Here is a 19,139-nt window from a genome sequence, read left to right as displayed (position 1 = left end):
AGATTGTATAGCATATTAAATTTAAAAAATAGTACGGAAATGGAACTAGTAAAAAAAGTATTTTTTTTAACTAGTTCCATTTAAAATAGTATTAAAACAGTATTTTTTTTAACTCTTAAGATAGTGCAAAATGTTTTTTTGTGAGATAAAACTTTATTAAAATATAATAGACAAACCAAATTTGAGACTTTGAAATTACTGACATAATCTTTCTTGCATTGAAGCGAATGTGTACTATATTTCATCAAGGTCATTAAAGGACAAGGTTTTCAAAGTATCATTCAAGATCACGCAAGTATCAAGCTAAAGGTACCATATCTCACCAAGGTTATTCAAGATCAAAAATTTTACACAAATATAGGTTTTTTTTTGTTTTTGTTTTTTTTTACGAAAACTAGATTTTGGCAAAAGAGCATTCAAAACAACAATTATCTTAACATATATATATATATATATACATAATGATATTTTAACTCTAATTTCAATTTAATTAATTTCCAAGATTTTATCTTAATTTAGCCCATAGTAACTTCATTCTAAAATATTCTCTTATTTCGTGATCCAATTCCACTGTCGCTACTTCATTAATTCAAGAGAAGCTTTGTTAAATTCCTGAATCAGCTAAAACTAACTTTCCCCTCACTACGCGTGAAGAGATAAAATACCGCTGATCAGGCAAATTCTTTTTTAAAATCTCTCTGTGTTTCCCCTACCTTCCCAGCGCATGTAACGAAAATCCATAGCGAAATCTCGAAATATAGTAGTACTATGAAGAAATATTTTCCCTATCAATTTCTCTGGTTATATAAGACCAGGGATAAAATGTCCAAGGGCTTTTCCCTCATTCTTTTTCTGTATCGCTCTGTGTGCTCATCGCTTGTACATATGCTTGTTTCTTCAAAATGAAATAAAACGACGTCACAAAAATTAAAAGTATCTTCACTGTCTTCAAACTGCATTTCTGCTTCACAAAAAATAATGTTATATATATATATATATATATGTTATGTCCACCAGATATAAATACAAATTTGAAATTGGAATCGAAACACTTTTTGAAATTCTTTTATTAAACTTCAATGAGTTTATTGAAATTTTTTTCATTTTCACTGTTTTTTATTTAATCATTCAATAAAATATGGAAAATATTTCTTCTCTCTCCTTACCCAATATACGAGATCTTAATAATTTTGTTTTCAATTCATACATGTGATCTTCATTGCAGTTCAACCATTTCAATAGATTGATTTTGGCGAAGAACTCCTGGACTGTATTACTGGCCTCTCTTCCGCAAGTTCGCTCCGTCTGAGCAATTAAACACGTAAATGTATTCAATACTGACCTAGAAAGAAAGAAATTAGCATTAAAAATCGTATTCAAATGCACATTGGACTTCAAAAGAGGCGAGAATAACTTTAAATTAGAGTAGAAAATATATTTTTTCCATCGAATGAATTGTCTAAAATATAAATGCTCAAAAATGCTAGCTTGATTAGAATAAGCTTTTAGTTATTATTAATCATTTCAATGGCTGCTTTTGACATGACAATTTGAATGGCACTTTTTTCGTAGTTTATATTTTTAATAATTTAACAGTAAAAATTCATTTCCTAAATATGGTTTCTAATATTACGAAAAGATGGCAGCACGATTTCTAGTTATTATAATGATCTGATTATAGAGTAGAAATAGTGAGAAATGATATCCATACAACCGAGAAATATCTCAGCTATATGGATCTGGTATACCAATTGAAATTTTTTCACAAATTAAAAAAAATTGTTTTTGCTTTTGAAATACGTTTTTTGCAGATAAACATCATAAATTTTTCAAGAGAACTTCACAAATATAAAGGGATCAGAATTTTCCATCTTCTATCTGAAACACTCTGCAACCCGAAAAAAAATCTATGACAGTGGCTAAGACTACGAGGGAAGAGATTTTTTTAAAGTATCTTAAAGTCATGAAATAATTAAGAGGGAGTTTAACAAGACGAAGGATGCAGGAATTATGAATTTATAAAACCAACATTTATCTTCGAAAATATTTGAAAGAAATTACATTTTATTGATCATTAATAATGTTTATATAATGATGGACAATTAAAGATATTTTCAATTTTTAATTAAAAGACAGAATTTTTCAGTACAAAAGTAAAACTGAAGCTATTCTCCCCTAAGGATCAAGAGGGGACAAATTTTTTAACGATGATAATCTGATTCTTCATATTTGTCTTTTTCACCTGTATAATTTTAGTGGAAGTATAGCTTGCCCTTCCCAAAGTGAATTTAGTCCCAATAGACAGTGATTATTAATAAGCATCCTAACTCCTAGCGTCATCCTCTAACCAAACGTGTTCAAATTTGGCTGCAGAGTATTAGCATTTTTCATCAACTTCGAATCTCAACTACTGGATCAATTTTTTTTTACACAGAGTGACTTAGCATAAGAGTTACAAGTTTTAAGAGAAATTTGGTTACAACTAGAGACAACTCCAGATCACAAGAAATGCAGAGTTGGAAATTCTTGCCTGACTTGGAAGATGACGTAACAAGTGCACGGAATTCTGGGTATTTCCTAAAAAAAAATTTCATTTGTGCATTCCATTCCAATTTCAATGATCATAATCATTGTCACAACCACATTGTACAGATATTTATCCAATGAGGTTTGGCAGGTTCAAACCATAGATCCAAAATGAATAGTTAACGTCAAATTTGTGAATAATTTTTTCACAGTCAATTCAAAATGCATTTTATACTTTGACTGAAACATCAATGAAACTCTTGCAAACTCACTTCAGACATTTCTTTAATCCAATTAAAGAATAAAAGGAGCAAGTGAATGTCAAATTATTTACTTTTATTTAAAAATAATAAGAATAGTAAGTAATATTAAATAATAATAATGATATATATAATTTTTTCATATTCTTCTCATAATTTAGACCGACAAGAAGCCAATTTTTGAATTAACTTAAATTTATTTTTCCACGGAAGTGCATGGTTTATAAGAGGGAATTACCGGTGAAACACGTCAGTTTATGTAATAGCGAAACCTTTTCAAAAATGATGCAGAATCCTGCGTCAAAATTGTCATGTCTTTATTTTAGCATCCTGAAATTTTCTCTTAATGGAATCTTACTTTAAATACCTGACATTGAAATAAACGAATAACGAGATTTAAAAAATCGTTTGCAAGGTCATGAAATTAATGTTTTTACCATATTATCGTATGTAATTTGAGCTCCATTTTATAATTCTTACCTCCCCTAAAAGATTGAACATTGAATCACTGATATTCAAAATGAGAGCGGTTGTACACTAATAACATAGATTAAAAGTATCAGTCTGTTGCCATAGTTTAAACATTAAACTCAAATTTTCGGATATTGGGAATTTTTATATGTAGGTTTTGATCTAAAAATAACGAATTTTACTTAAATTCTTAAGCGTAAACCATGTCTTTTCTCCGATCTTCAGAAGCCTAATTCACGGAAATACCATAATTTAATAACAATTCTTATAAAGGGTGTTCTAAAATTGACGCAAGATTTGAATTTGCTATCATTCGTTCAGTAAAGTGCTGGCAACCTTAATAAAAAATAAAACCATTTGATAGCTGATAGTTAAGGGTTAGTAAAAATCAAACGCTACTCCATAGAACAATGTGTCTTCATTGTTGAACAATATTTCGAAAATAATAAAAGTCGGGGGGGGGGGGGCTACAGTTCGAAAATTTGAGAAGTGGCCCCCTAGATCGTGTTATTTAATAATTCGATTTCTTTTTATGGGGTTATATGAAGCCAAAGATCTATGCCAACAAGCACACTAGCATGCGTGCACTGAAGGAGGAAATTCGACGCTGTATCAACGAATTCCAGCCACATTTATGCAAAATGGTCATTGAAAATTTCGACAAAGGAATACATACATGTATACAAAGCGGTGAAGGCCATTTGCAATATGTGTTATTTCATACATAACCCTATCTTGTGCACTTCACGATTCAATAAATATATAACAAATTAAAGGAAAAAAACTGTATATTTTTATTTAATTCAATTCTTCTGTTAACACTATATGTATCTGTCATATATGACTCCATTTTTTTTTCTAACCTTAAACTATCAGCTGTCAAATGGCTTTTTTAATAAGATTGCCAACACCTTACTGCACGACTGGTGGCAAATTCAAATCTTGCGTTAATTTTGGGAACACCCTTTCTATTTATTCATATGTGGTCTGCAGTTTTTCCAATATATGAAATTTTTACTGACATATTAAGTTGCAATACGATACTTACAAGCAGTAGGTATCTTTCTTCCTATCTTCCTCAGAAACTCCGTCCACTGAAAGTTTCGAAGCTATTATAACTTGATAACCCTCCACTAGGCACTTATAACTGGTTTTATCATCTGTAAGCATGACCTTCTTTATGCAGGAAATATCGGAAAGGTACTCTATGGAAGAAAATTGTATAGTAATAAAAGAGAATATAAATTCTAAATGCTCCGTTGACCATTTTAAAATTGCATTATATATATATATAATATCACAAAGAAAAAATTGCAACGAGATAAGATTTCTCCGCTTTCGGAAAAAATACACTCTAATTTACTTCCAGTTATGGTGAAATCACCTTTATGTATCATAATATCATGACAACAAAATTTAAATTGAAAATGTCGAATTCTTTCAGACAATATTCTAGAGTAAAGCTTATTTCTTTGCTTTATAGAAATTACAGAAAAAACGTTTTTATTCCTTCTTCCGTCCGGCATTCTTGGCAAAACAGAGGAGTAAAAAGGCAGTTTAAGATCTTTTGCTTATAAATTACAACTAAGCCTAATTTTTTAAAAAATATCTCTGATCGATTTCCAGATGTGTGATGAATGTTCTGTTGTCTGTTTTCCAAATATTGGGGAAATAAATACCTCTCAGCATATCTTAAATCAAAATTCGGATATTAATTTTTCCACAACTTAAAAAATAATCGTCTTATTAAATTAGCAAATGTCATTGTTTTTACATATTTATCTAACGTTGTAAGAATATATTTGCCCATTTTACAAATTTACCTAACGTTTGTAATAATATATCTACCTATTTACTTAACATTTGTAAGAAAAGAATTTTGAATCAATTTTTTCATTGAATTCTCAATGTGCAAGATTAGTGAAATTTTGTGAACACTTTTTGTATTCTGAATTATAATAGGTTGTTTTAACATTTTTAAATCTAAGTTATTAATCAATGGATAATTTAAAATAGAATTTGTTTCTGTGTAATTTTTGCTATCTGTTGGTGAATTAGGAAAAATCGATTTCACGATTTTATGTTTATGACAGTGAATTATATTTTAAGAACTACGATATTATTACTGTATTAAAATAAAAATTCTCCTTTTTGATACACAAAAATATATAATGTTCATATTTTTATTCTACTGCTTTATCAGTTCAATCACAGGACCATTCATTTAAATATTTACTGTTTATTTTGATTTTTTACTTATCTCTAGATGAATAAATAATTATCGACTAAAAATAATTCAAATAATCTATACTTATATAAAGCTCAATGTATGTGTGTGTGTTGGCGCTGTACAGGCCAGACCGTTTGACCTACAGCTACCAAATTTGGTACATGCATACCTTGGAGGTCGGGAATGTGCATCTGGGGTCCTTTTTTTGAATTTTTAATTAGAATTTTAATTATTAATAAAAAACTAACTTTCCCGCCAAAAAAATCTTTTCATTTTCCCCACCGCCAAATGAGTAATGCTTCAGTTTTTTTCCCACGCTAATGAGGCTATGGTTAACATTTTTCAGCCGATTATTTCAAACGATTCTGTTTATTTTCTTAATGTTTGATGCATTTAAAATTAAACATTGCTAATTAATCGATCTTTCAGATTCATTCTGAAGTACTTTTGAATTAAAATAAAACAGAATAAAGGAAATTAAAAATTACTAATCTGTTTAGCGTTACCCCAACTGGCGTAAAAATATTCACGCATTTGCGTTACCATAATTGGCGTTGAAAATTCACGCAAGCGCATTGTGTTCTGATTGTTGGCAACGGATACGGACTTGGTTTTGAAGGCTTAATATGTTTTCGACAGATTATTTCAAAGGATTCTGCTTATTTTTTTAGTGTTTGATGCATTTAAAACTAAACATTGTTAATTAATCGATCCGTTCATGATGAATCTGAGAAAATTTCGTTGAAAACTTCTTGATATATTATATAAATTAAGAAAAATATTCTTTAGTGCCCATAAGGTTTAAATACTCAGCGACTCGGTTTTCAGTACTCATATTTAAAAAAAAATGCTTCGTTTCAGTAAATTTCAAATATTTTTTATATTTATTGCAGTTTAATCATTTCCAATTGAATTTAAAGCATAAATTCTACGGGAGATAATAGAAAATTAAAGAGATACATATTACGTTATGAGTGAATTATATGACTATTAAAATTGGAAGTTTTAAAATATTTTAATAAAGAAGCAATTAAAATGGGAGTTCTATAAAATATTTAATTATTAAAATTCACGGCGATGAAAATTCACGCATGCGCATTGTGTTCTGATAATTGACAACTATTATCAACGGATGCGGACTTGATTTAAATTATTTTAGGTTAGTTGTATGCTTTTGTAATTAAATTGTATTTATGTTTGTTATATATTTTTTGTAGATGCTTATAGTTTCAACCGATTATTTTAAACGATTCGTTTTATTTTCTTAGTGTTTGATGCATTTAAAATCAAACATTGTTAATGAATCGATCTGCTCATGATGATCTGAGAAAATTTTGTTGACAAATTCTTGAGATATTACATAAATTAAGAAAGATATTCTTTAGTGCCCATAAAGTTTAAACACTCCATGACTCTGCTTTCAGTTATCATATAAAAAATGCTTTGTTTCAGTAAAAAATATTATTATATTGATTGCAGATTAATTATTTCCACTTTAATTTAAGGCATAAATTCTACGGGAGCTAACAGAAAGTTAGCGAGGTACATATTACGTTATGACTGAAGGCCTTTATAATATTATGAGTAAATTATATAACTCTCAAAATTTGAAGTTTTAAAATATTTTGATGAAGAAGCTATTAAGGTAGGAATTGCATAAAATATTAAATTATTAAAATTTTAACGAACATTAAGATTGGCGAACCGGCTGGTCGCCAAAGGCGGCTAGTACATAATAAAACGCTTTGTTTGTGCTATTATTATAGTGAAAAAAAAGCATAAAATGTAATAAAGCTTTGGGTTGAGAAAATTTACAAAAAGAGGCAGAGAAAGATCGGATGAATTAGAGTGTGAAAACTGTAGTTCACAAGGGAGCAGAGAAACGATTATTTTCTATTATCTAATAAAAAGTAAATGTTTTACTCTCAGATTTAATACTATAATGAGCTGAAAGAAGAAGCAATCGGGAGTTTTCGAAGAGTTACAAGCTTCCGTTATCTTACAAGTTTACTTTTACAAGACTTACTTTTTTTCCCAAAACCTTTTTTTTACAATCACTTATCCAATTATTCAATCATTGGAATCGGATCTAATCCCAGTTAATCCAGATTACAAAACTAATTTCAGTTTTTGCTATAAAGATCAGAATTATATTTATATTTTGAATAAATTTCTATAATTTTTTAACATCCAGTTGTGACTGATTTTTTTAAACATTTTGTAAATAATTTTTACGTTCTAAATTTAACAAATAATTGAAATACACATACACATATTAAACGCATTATGCACAAAAACAACATATGATACACATACTTTGGCGCAACTGAGACCCATAGGTACATATCTCAAGTAAAATACCGCCTACATTTAGTGCTGAAGTAATGGAATTGTCACTCATGTTACTTGGGGTATTGGAACAGAAGATATTTTTTCCAGCACACTCCTGCACTATGCACCACATCATTTTAGTAACAGATCTGAAAAAAATAAAAAAAAGATATTATTTTCATCTCTAAATCATAATTGTTTGAAAATAATTCTAACGATGATAACCACATTTCATATACTAATGCATTTAAAAAAAAATAAAAAAAACTTTTTTTTAATTTTGCAAACGAGAAGAGTATTGTGATATCTAGCAAAATAAGCGAAATGTATCATTTGACCGACTAATCAGAAAGGGTTTCCTTTCGTTCAAATATGCACAGCGTATGCAACCATGTAAAGCTTTTGAAACTTCTATCTCGGAGAAATCCTAGATTTGGATGCTAAACGAAGATAAAACTCCAATTAGTAGATTCACATAGATTATCAAATTGCCTGTTAAAACACCACGACTTTCCAGCAACTAGACTATTTTTTTCATCTCGTTTCATGTGACCTCGATTTCTCCTCGGATGAAGTATTTTCTTAAAGGGCAACGATTTTCAAGTTCCGAAGAAGTGCATTGATAATCATGAAGGTACTGGAGGACGTGAAAAAGGCGGTTTGCAATCCCCATTTATATAGTATAAACTACCAATTCAATCATTGCGCTTTTTCCTGTGATAAACAGATAACAGTAATCTTATAGGCTTTGGTTGCTGAGCTGGTAGAGGGCAGCGGTGGCCTGGTGATAAGGTCTCGCTCCGGTGGGTTTCAGGTTCGAGACCTGATTCCACTGAAGAACCATCGTGTAAGCGGATCTGGTGCATGTTAATCCATCGGGGTCAAGCGTTCCTCCGCTGGTGTGGTGTGAAACGGACAAGTGGGTGCCAGTTCAGGTATCTGACCGTGGTTCAAAAGTACGCGATCCATCCCAAAATAGCTATAGTGTTGCTTTAAAATGGAACAATAATATAACTAACCTAACCTAACCTGTTGAGCTGGTAATCCGAAACAGATGTCTAAGTTTTGCTCCGGATATGTTTCCGGATAAAGGCAGAGAGGTGGAAGTTTTTACAAAAAGTTCTTTGCGTTTAAACAAAAATCTATTGACTTAAGGGGGAACTATAAACTAAAAACTTGCAAATTTTGTAAAAGCAGCAATAAAATATAATAAAAGCTTAATTAAATTGGAACTATTCTTCAAAGAATTGCAAATTTAAAAAATAATTTTTCTTTAAAAAAAACCCTTGAGCAAAATTTTTAGAATTCCTCTTAAGTATGTATTAGGAGTCACTGGTAAAATTTTCAAATCACTATCTGCGTTATTTTTCGAAAATTTTTAATTCTATGGGGGAAAAAAGGAGGGTTGTCGGAAAATGCCTATAAATACTGTATGTCAGATTTCGTGGGCCAATAAAAAAATAATCTCAAAAAATAATTCTACGATATCAAATGGTATCATAGAGATAAAATATTAAAAAAAATTAAATTTGAAGTAAATTAACATTTTGTCCGAATTTTAAAGTTTAAATTCATTTTCCAATGAGCATTGTACTCGCGAACACTACTTTTAAATGTATTTCAAGAATAAATCATCACACATTAAGACTTCATTTTTTCCTTTCCAAATTTAATTTTCACGGCTTTTTTTAAAAAAAGCCTGTTATTCATTTTTACATTTATTTTCGTATTATTTTTTTTAATATATAAATAAAATTAGGCGTTATCTAGTCTAATAAGTTTCAAAATAATTTGCTTATTCGAGTTATAAATTCCTCATAACTGACATACAAAATTCGAAAAAAAAATGTTTGCTTCAAAAATTGCATAAATGATTTAATCCGAGATTAAAATAATTAGGATAATTTTGCCTGCGTCCTGGCATAGGGGTAGCGCGTCTTCCCCGTGACCTGGGCGTCCTGGGTTCGAGTCCCGGTTCGGGCATGGTTGTTCTTCCTGTTCTATCTGTGAGATGTGTGAATGTGCCCCACTGTAAAAAGGGGTTGTGCAAGCGAATGTGATGCGTGAGTAGCTAAGACGTACTCATGGCCCTAGTTGGCGCTACTAAAATAAGAGACGCTCCCTTGGCTTAAAATCACTGACTTCGTCAGCGAGCTTGTCCATGGCAAGTGCCATTATAAACAACAACAGCAGGATAATTTTAGTATCATACAATAACTGCGGAGAATTTTACTAAACATCAGCAAGATAATGCATTAAATTTGACATATTAAAAATTCGGAGGGTATTGGAATTAATATTTAAATTTTAAAATCAATATTCTTACTCCCATTTTAAATTCTAAGAATAGGGGAAATTCTAAAATGGTGGTGAATTAAAATTTTTATTTTTGTACTTTTCATACGATTAAAGATTGTATGAAAAGTATCGTCTTAGCGTGACAAACAACTTCTGCATTGAAGGTTTTTCGATAGATGCAATTGTTCTTTAGAAGTAGGAAATTAAGAAATGATTTTTAGGCCCGAATTGCAATATTTCTTAAATATATGCTAGAGATACTTGATTTTAAAATTTTTATCAATTGCATTCTTTCGCTTTCATTCTTAAATTTTCAACTATTAAAAAATTAGAGAATTTTATAAGTCTATAAAACGTATATTTTCTTATATATTTAATAAAAGTGATATAAAATAATAAAAATAATAACCGGTATTTATACTCCAAATTCTACTTTTTGAAATTATCATATTCATTACATTTATTTCAACTTTTTTTTCAATCTTTAAACACTGGTAGTCGTCTTTATAGGCATTTCAAAATCGTCTCCACTATCTTTTATTATATTAATTTTTGATCTTTTATGATCTTATTATGGCCTTGATCACTATCTTTTATGATAAGGGATGCTTACCTCATAGGTGTATCCAAAAAGTCTTGAAAAATATCACATGGTGCTAAATCAAGGCTGTATGAAGTATCAGGAATAAATATGATGTAGATATTTGAAAAATAATGAGAATTCCTTATATTTCTTAAGCAATCCATCAAGTATAAATACGTGCCATCTGCAGTTTTTCTGTGAGAAACATGCGAACGGTACCCAATGTAAAATTCAATCCATCTAAAAGGTCTCTTTTTCAACATCACAGCAGCGTTGTTGATGCATACTTCTGTTAGAGCAGTCACTGGATTGTCGGGTCCAACTTCTTTTGAATACCTCTTTAAACGTTTTAAAGATAAAGCGAGACACTAGGAAAAATTGACTTTTCATAAGCTTCCTGTAGTATTACATAGCCTTCAGTTGGCCATTCCTTAAGGCGAAAATAAAATCTTTAATATGTTTGTCGCTTGTCGTATCCATTTTTATCGTAGGTGAAGCTGAAACAAAGCGTACTTGGTCGGTAGCCTAGGTCACAAGAGTTACAACATAACAGTGAAATATGCGCCTTCTATTGTTCGGATATCCCAATAGATATGTGATATTAATTTAATTTTTAATTCTTTAGTTAGGTTCTAAAAAATTATAATTATTGAATAGCACGCGTACGTACTTACAAAAAAAAAAATTATTTCGCCTTGAAGTTCCCAAAGGTGTTTTTTTTATTTGCTGCCGCTCAAGATTTATTAAATCAAGTTTTCTAAAGCGTATCTTTCAGAGTAAACAACACATTAAGATTATTAAATTCATATATACTTACGGACAGTATGCATCGAGTTCCTGTTCCGTTGTTGGCAGAAACTTGATTTCCCTTAATCTTTCACCCAATTCATAATCTGCACAATTTTCAGCGTCATCACAGAACTTCTGGAAGAAAGTCTTAGGTGTTTCATCACTTAAGCATCCTGCAAAAGATATTTCTTGTTAAGATCCTGTAAGCACGCATGATATATTGAAATAAAAAAAATCTTTTTAATCTTTAGACTATCAATGGGATACACAAGTCCTTCGGAATGGATTAAACAAAGAGATTTCACTAATTTTCTGTTCTGTAATTGAATATTGACCCACTTGTTCAAGAAATTATGGGGGGGACCAAAACCTTAAGCATCATGCGCCAACTTCTACAAATATGCTTTACGCTATAACATGAATGATATTAAGTTATTGCTATTCTATGTAAAAAATCATAAAAACCAACCAGCCAACTTCTACAAGTATGCTTTGCGCTATAACGTAACTGCTTTTAATTTATTGCTATTCTATGTAAACAATCATAAAGACCAGCGGGATTAGTCTTACCAAAATTTTCTCGCATACACTTTAATAAAGAATACCAGAGAATGCCTTGCGAGGTACTGGCGTACAATAGTTACGAAACATTAACTTTTGGCGAGAATTTAGCACTTTTACTGAATCTATCGTGTCTGACTTGGCGACTTATTTAGAGGTTACTCCTTTGCATGGAGTTTATAGCATCCGAAAATCAAATTTGTGTTTCATACAAGCTATTCTCAACTGATTGAAACAAAATTTTATACAAAAAAAAAAAAAAAAAAAAAAAAAACTTTGCTTGTAATTACAAAATTTGTACCAAATTTGATATATATGTCATGGCGTTTTTGAATTACCGTGTTTTCATGCTTCTGCAAGTACAGACAGATAGTCAACCCGTTGTTGGATTTGGCTCAAAATTTGACGGATGTCTGCACTTTAGCTGCTAAATCTTCGTACCAAATTTTATATGTCAAATTCTTTTTGTTTTGTAATTATTGTGTTAACTTATATTTGAACAGCCGGATAGACGGACTTCCTCTGAACAGGTTTTACTCAAAATTTGATAGAAATCTGTAAATTTGGTGTAAAAACTATATACCGAATGTCATCTGTCTATACCCAAGCGTTTTTTAGAATTATCTTTGTCATAGACAGACGGACATTCTCCATAAATGTGTTTTTTTTTAACCCAAGGAAGTCTAAAACGTGGAGATTCATCAAAATATTGAATTCGAATTTTTTGACGATTACAATACTTTCGCAGACGAGAAAGTAAAAAAGAGAGTTTGTAAGACATCTGATCTTATTGTTTTTCTCTTACCTAGAATATTAGTTATGTATCTAGAATATTAGTTATTAGTTACTTAGAATATTAGTTATGTACCTAGAATATTGGTTATTAATTATGTTACTGAATTGAACAGTATCAATAAGATTAATGTGGCCTACCGTTTTTAAAATCAACATCTGATTATGCCATTGGCCAATTCTAGGAGCTGGCATGCTTTTAAAAGACGGTCAACCTTCTCCAGACTCGAGGGATACGGTATGTTCAAAACAATCCCGTGCTCATAGTCATGACACTCTGATCTCGAATACCAATGGGAGCTAATGATTTCAGCTAATAGTATCAGAAGAACAAGTGTCCCATTCCTCTAAATCCCTCGACACTTATAATATGATTATGATCAAGTGTGGTTGAAAGCTTATTTAATATATTTTTTGCTGAAAAATGGTTCTGATTTAACTTTTTCTAGGGCCGTGGGAAGTATGCTTCCCACCAAATTTATCAATCTTCTTATGAATTTATGTAGGTTAGCATAAGTTCTGACAAATTTTTTTAGAAAGACTGAAACTTAGATGCTTTAGTTCTTTATTTCACACAAAATGATGTGCCTTGATTTGTTACTTAATTATTAATTAACTAAATTAATTAATGAATCAAATTAAATTTATCTAATGAGTTAAATGAATCCCTTTTCTTATTCCAATTTCAAGCCCAAAAATATTTTAACATAATATGACTAGAAAAAAATGGCCCTTTAAAGGGTTAAAAAGACTTTCAAAATAAAGAAATGATAGTTTAAGAGTTAAATTTAAAAAAAATATATTGTATCCAATTGAAATAAATTATGTTAAATGCTGCAAGTTAAAAAAAAAAGAAAAACTGAATAAAGTTTTCTTCGTCTCGGCATAATAATAAATAAATAAATAGAAGTTATAGCGGAAAGAAACAATGTTTTAGCTGTCTTTTAAACCTAGTTTAAAAGTTTAAACCTAATCGTATATAGTTAATTTTACCTTTAACATAATTTTTCAGATAGACAGTTTAGAGATAGACAGTTGTTTACTGTTTAATCTTTAAATAAAATAATCAAGAAAATAAAAGAAAACCCTGCAGTCACAACCACAGAACCGATTTTGAAAGTTATTATTTCACATGAATGCACATGACTGCTAGACACGTCACCAGCAGTTGTTGATATAGTGCATATCCTAATTTTCGAAATAAATTCCAAAACTACTTCACTATACATTCCTAAAGAGGAAAACTGCCACAGTCCCTCAGCTACCGTCACAATGCCGATTTCAAAACTTTTATTTATGCACAGAAACTCCTGTCACTAAGTTTATAAATAACAGTCGCCTACCCTCTCAACAATTTTAAAGTTTTCAAAAATATCGCAAAATAAAAGTTTAGAGACTGACCAGCTATAACAACTGACTCGACTCCGCCAATTTTTTAATCAATAATCAATTTTTTCAATTTACTTGCCGCGATTACGAATTTTCTACGTTTATTGTACAAGTTTAATTTAAAACAACAATTTCTATTGTTGTGTTGAGATGTTATTCATAAAAGTTTATCGATAAGAATTGATTATTAATATTATTATTAGTTCAAGAACAGCTGAAGGTAAGTACTGTCAAGTTATTGATAAGTCGTTAAATAAAAGTGTTAATAACCTTTTATTGTGATAAGATTTAGCTAATAAAAGTTGGCTGATATAAGTAAATTAATAGTATTAATATTAGTCGGTGAACAGCTGACCACCGAAGCCAGATACTATCCAATTATAAAAGTATTATTGATCAATTGTTATTAAAATAGTAATACAATAATATTATTAATATTAGTTAGAGAACAATTGACCGGAGAAGACTGGTAGATTCTAATTATTAAGTGATCAGTTGTTATTAAGCGTTTTAATTTTCTTACTAAATGAATGCATGCTAAAGCAAAGACATATTGATAAAAAAATATCAATAGAATGGTCCATCTCTGTAAATTGCTTTAGATTTTATGCATAATCTATACTTATAATAAAGCTCAATGTGTATGTGTGTGTGTTGGCGCTCTACAGGTCAGGTCATTTGACATACAGCTATCAAATTTGGTACATGTATACCTTAGAGGTCGGGAATGTGCACCTGGGGTCCCTTTTTTTCAAATTTTAATTAGAATTTTAATTATTAGTTAAAAACTAACTTTCCCGCCAAAAAAATCTTCCATTTTCCCCACCGCCAACTTTTAGTAATTTTTTTCTCCCAACAGAATTGAGGCTAGGGTTAACATTTTTCGGCGGATTATTTCAAACGATTCTGTTTATTTTCTTAATGTTTTATGCATTTAAAATTAAACATTGTTAATTAATCCATGTTTAAGATTCATTCTGAAGTACTTTTGAATTAAAATAACACAGAATAAAGGAAATTAAAAATGTATAATCTGCATAGCGTTACCCCAACTGGCGTAGAAAAATTCACGCACTTGCGTTAACGTAACTGGTGAAGAAAATTCACGCATGCGCATTGTTTTCTGACTGTTGACATGGCAACCAACGGATGATTTAAATTATTTTTAGGTTAGTTGCATGCTTTTTTAAGTAAATTGTATTTATGTTAGTTATATATTTTCTGTATATACTTATAGTTTTAAGTACATAGTTTTTTAAGTAGTTTTTTTTAACCTATTTTCAATGATTTAAATTATTTTTAGGTTAATTGGATGCTTTTGTAATTAAATTGTATTTATGTTAGTTATATACTTTTTTGTATATGCTTATAGTTTTAAGTACATCGTTTTTTAAGTATTTTTTTAAACCTGTTTTCGACCGATTATTTTAAACGATTCATTTTATTTTTTTAGTGTTTGATGCATTTAAAATTAAACATTGTTAATGAATCTGAGAAATTTTTGTTGACAAATTCTTGAGATATTACATAAATTAAGAAATATATTCTTTAGTGCCCATAAAGTCTAAACGCTCAGTGACTCTATTATCAGTAATCATAGTATTAAAAAAAGGCTTTGTTTCAGTAAAAAATATTATTATATTAATTGCAGATTAATCATTTACACTTTAATTTAAAGCATAATTTCTACTAGGGGTAACAGAAAATTAGAGAGATACATATCAGGCTATGACTGAAGGCCCTTATAATATTATGAGTGAATTATATGACTATCAAAATTTGAAGTTTTAAAATATTTTGCCGAAGAATCTATTAAAGTTGGAAGTGCGTAAAATATTTAATGGTACGACCGGAGTTTAACCTCCTGCTTGGAGCAATTTTTAAAAATCGCCAACAACGACCTTGCGAAATGTTCAAAAGCAAAGGAGCAGATGTTCAATTATAGTGCATAATAAAGATTGCCAGCTTTGGAGCGTTATCGCAACTTGGCGAAGAAGGGGGTTAAACTCCGGTTCAACCTATTTAATTATTAAAATTTAAACGAACATTAAGATTGGCGAACCGGCTGGTCGCCAAAGGCGGCTAGTTAAAAATAAAGCTAAAAACTATATAGAACATTTAAAAGGACTTAGACTCGAAAATTTAGTAATAAACAAATTTTTAAGAGATTAGAGGTTTTCTAACAGAAGCTTTTTCAAAATGTTAAGCTTTTTTCAATAAAAAAAAAAAATTCAAACAGGGTTTCTTCAATAAATTCGGGTCATATTATTGCAAAATGACTGATTTTTATATTTTATAATGATATTATGTTATCGTGTTATAATGATATTAAATATAATTTTTTCATGCATATTCTTGGTGACATAATTACGAATAGATATTTAAAAATAAAATAAAGAGAAGAATTAAGCTTAAAACTTTTTTGATTCTTCAATGTCTTGAACTAGAGGTTCGAATTAGCATTACTTTTTTTTTTATCTTCTCGTATGCTTGGCATTCAAAAAGAAAATATTCTAATCGTTCAAAAATTCAAACTTGAGATTTTGACGTATCTCTTCGTTTCAGACATCCCAATGTATGAAAAAAGATATTTTTGGAATCATATTTGTCTTTGAACACGGTAATTAAAAAAAACTCATTGAGCTAGGCGGGTGAAATTTGGTAATGTATTCTACACACTGAATTCATACACAATTTTGAAATTATCTTTTTATTTGTTGAAATAACTTGCTGTTTATTTATCAATTGCTTATTACGTATTAAGTAATATATTCAAATTAAATCTTTATACCCATCTTATAAGTTTAAACTTAAAATACTTACAAAGATTTCATTTGAATATGTGATAGATTATCATATCCTCTGTATAAAATTATTTTTATACCTACTTTTCTTGATTTAAGTTTGTAGATAAAACGAATTTTCATTGAGGACCATCAGCTTCGAATTAGTAAAATTCCATTGTAAAATGTATTGTTATCGGCCGTGTATTTAAACAATTTCAGTGAAAAGCAATATTCATTAAAAAGCTCTTATATAAATGGGCCGTGGGGCCTGGTGGTAAGGTCTCGGCTTGTGAGCTGTAGGGTTTCAGGTTCGAGACCCCATTTTACCGAAGAACCGCCTTGTAAGTGGGTCTGTTGCACGCTCAATCCGTCTGGGCCAAACGTCCTCCCGTTGGTGTGGTGTGGTGTGGAGAGGGGGGTGCCAGCTCAGGTGTCGTCCTCGTAATCTGACCGCGGTTCAAAATGACGAGGTCCGTCCCAAAATAGCCCTAGTGTTGCTTTAAATGGGACGTTAATATAACTAAACTAAACTTAAATTAATAAATTGGTTAATTTAATTTCACATTTCAACACATTTTTATCCTAGTCAACATAATTTATTTTAAGTTTATTTATTATAAATCGGTTGTAAAAACAGTTATTTATTGCACATGTTTACACGGTTTCTACATTCTCACACAATATTGTATAAAAAATTGCTGAGGTTGCTCTAATAATATTATGTGCGGATTTAATACTTAAGAACGTAAACACTGTAACAATATTGTAAAAGTAGTGAAACATATACGAACTTAACAAACTGCTATTATTATCCCAATAGTTAATATCACACAGAACTGACATTTTTTACAAATTTATTTAGCAACAATTTAATGACATTCTTTTAATCGATCTGTTTTACAGTTAGTTATTATACATGTTTGAATGGTTTCTACATTTTCACACAATATTGTTTACACGATTCTCTGAGTTGCTTAACTCTTTAAAGGGCCATTTTTTTCTAGTCCTATTATGTTAAAATATTTTTAGGCTTGAAATTAGAATAAGAAAAGGGATTCATCTAGCTTATTAGAAAAATTTAATTTGATTCATTCATTAATTTGGTTCATTAATAATTAAGTAACAAATCAAGACACATCATTTTGTCTGAGATAAAGAACTGAAGCATCTAAGTTTCTGATTTACTAAAAAAATTTGTCAGAACTTATGCCAACCTACATCATTTCATACAAAGATTGATAGATTTTGTACGAAGCATGCTACCCACGGCCCTAGAAAGGGTTAAATAATATTTTTTACGAATTTAATATTTAAAAAAGTAAATATTGTAACAACACTATAAAAGTAGTGATACATATACGAACCTGACAAACTGCCAATATCATTTCATTAGTTAATATCATATAGAATTGGTATTTTTCACAAATTTATTTGGTAACAAGTTAATAAATAACATTGTTTTAATCGGTCTGTCCAATACGACTAAGTAACTGTTTACATAATCAGAAATATACATGGGATTATTATATTGCTTGATAGAGCGTAATTGTGTCAGAGAAAAAAATTTAGTACTCATTGGCCTCAGCTATGAAAGTGAGAAATAAATTAACCATCTATTTAAAAGAAGAAAATAATTTTTACCTTGTATTGTCATAAAACCTACAACAATCAAGAGCAAAGCACCAACCATTTCTATCAGCTATTGATATATCCAGACCAGAGCCAAAATACTTGATGAAAAATTAACGGCTCTGCTTAGAATACCTTAAATACGATTTCCAAAAGTAAATAAATGTTGCTATCAAAAGACGGAAAGAAGTTTTTCCTGTTTTGACAGTTTGCAACATCGTCCCTGGATGAGGAATATCTTATTTCCTACCTATGGCCTTCGTCTGGGTTGCATCCAAATGGTGCAACAACTGCTAACTCTAAACATGTTCTCTATAATTTTGTTCCGTAAAATTAGTTTTTAATAAATGTTTCTTGAAATAGTAAGTCTTACTAAGAGTCGAGTAATATCTCATTTCTGACATTAGGAACTATTGCATTGGATCGAGAATCATTTTGCATTGTGACTCTTGTTTTTTTTAAATTCTTGTACACAAAGCAACGATTTAATAATC

The 19,139-nt window shown here is 30.0% G+C and overlaps 1 protein-coding gene across 1 annotated transcript; it reads right to left on the bottom strand.

Moving 5' to 3' along the window:
* Positions 1-1,049: 1,049 nt before the first annotated feature.
* On the bottom strand, positions 1,050-18,816 carry LOC129983593 (uncharacterized). Its single transcript, XM_056093122.1, has 5 exons — positions 18,658-18,816; positions 11,517-11,661; positions 7,804-7,967; positions 4,306-4,462; positions 1,050-1,342 (listed from the first exon to the last, which is right to left on the bottom strand). Exons 1-5 carry the CDS (start codon positions 18,704-18,706, stop codon positions 1,129-1,131), a joined length of 729 nt encoding a protein of 242 aa, XP_055949097.1. The 5' UTR covers positions 18,707-18,816; the 3' UTR covers positions 1,050-1,128.
* Between the last annotated feature and the right edge of the window lie 323 nt (positions 18,817-19,139).

This window comes from Argiope bruennichi, chromosome 9 (assembly GCF_947563725.1).
Source record: "Argiope bruennichi chromosome 9, qqArgBrue1.1, whole genome shotgun sequence".
NCBI classification, from domain to species: domain Eukaryota; kingdom Metazoa; phylum Arthropoda; class Arachnida; order Araneae; family Araneidae; genus Argiope; species Argiope bruennichi.
The sequence above is the reverse complement of the archived record's forward strand: the minus strand, read 5'-3'. Positions and strand labels throughout refer to the sequence as shown.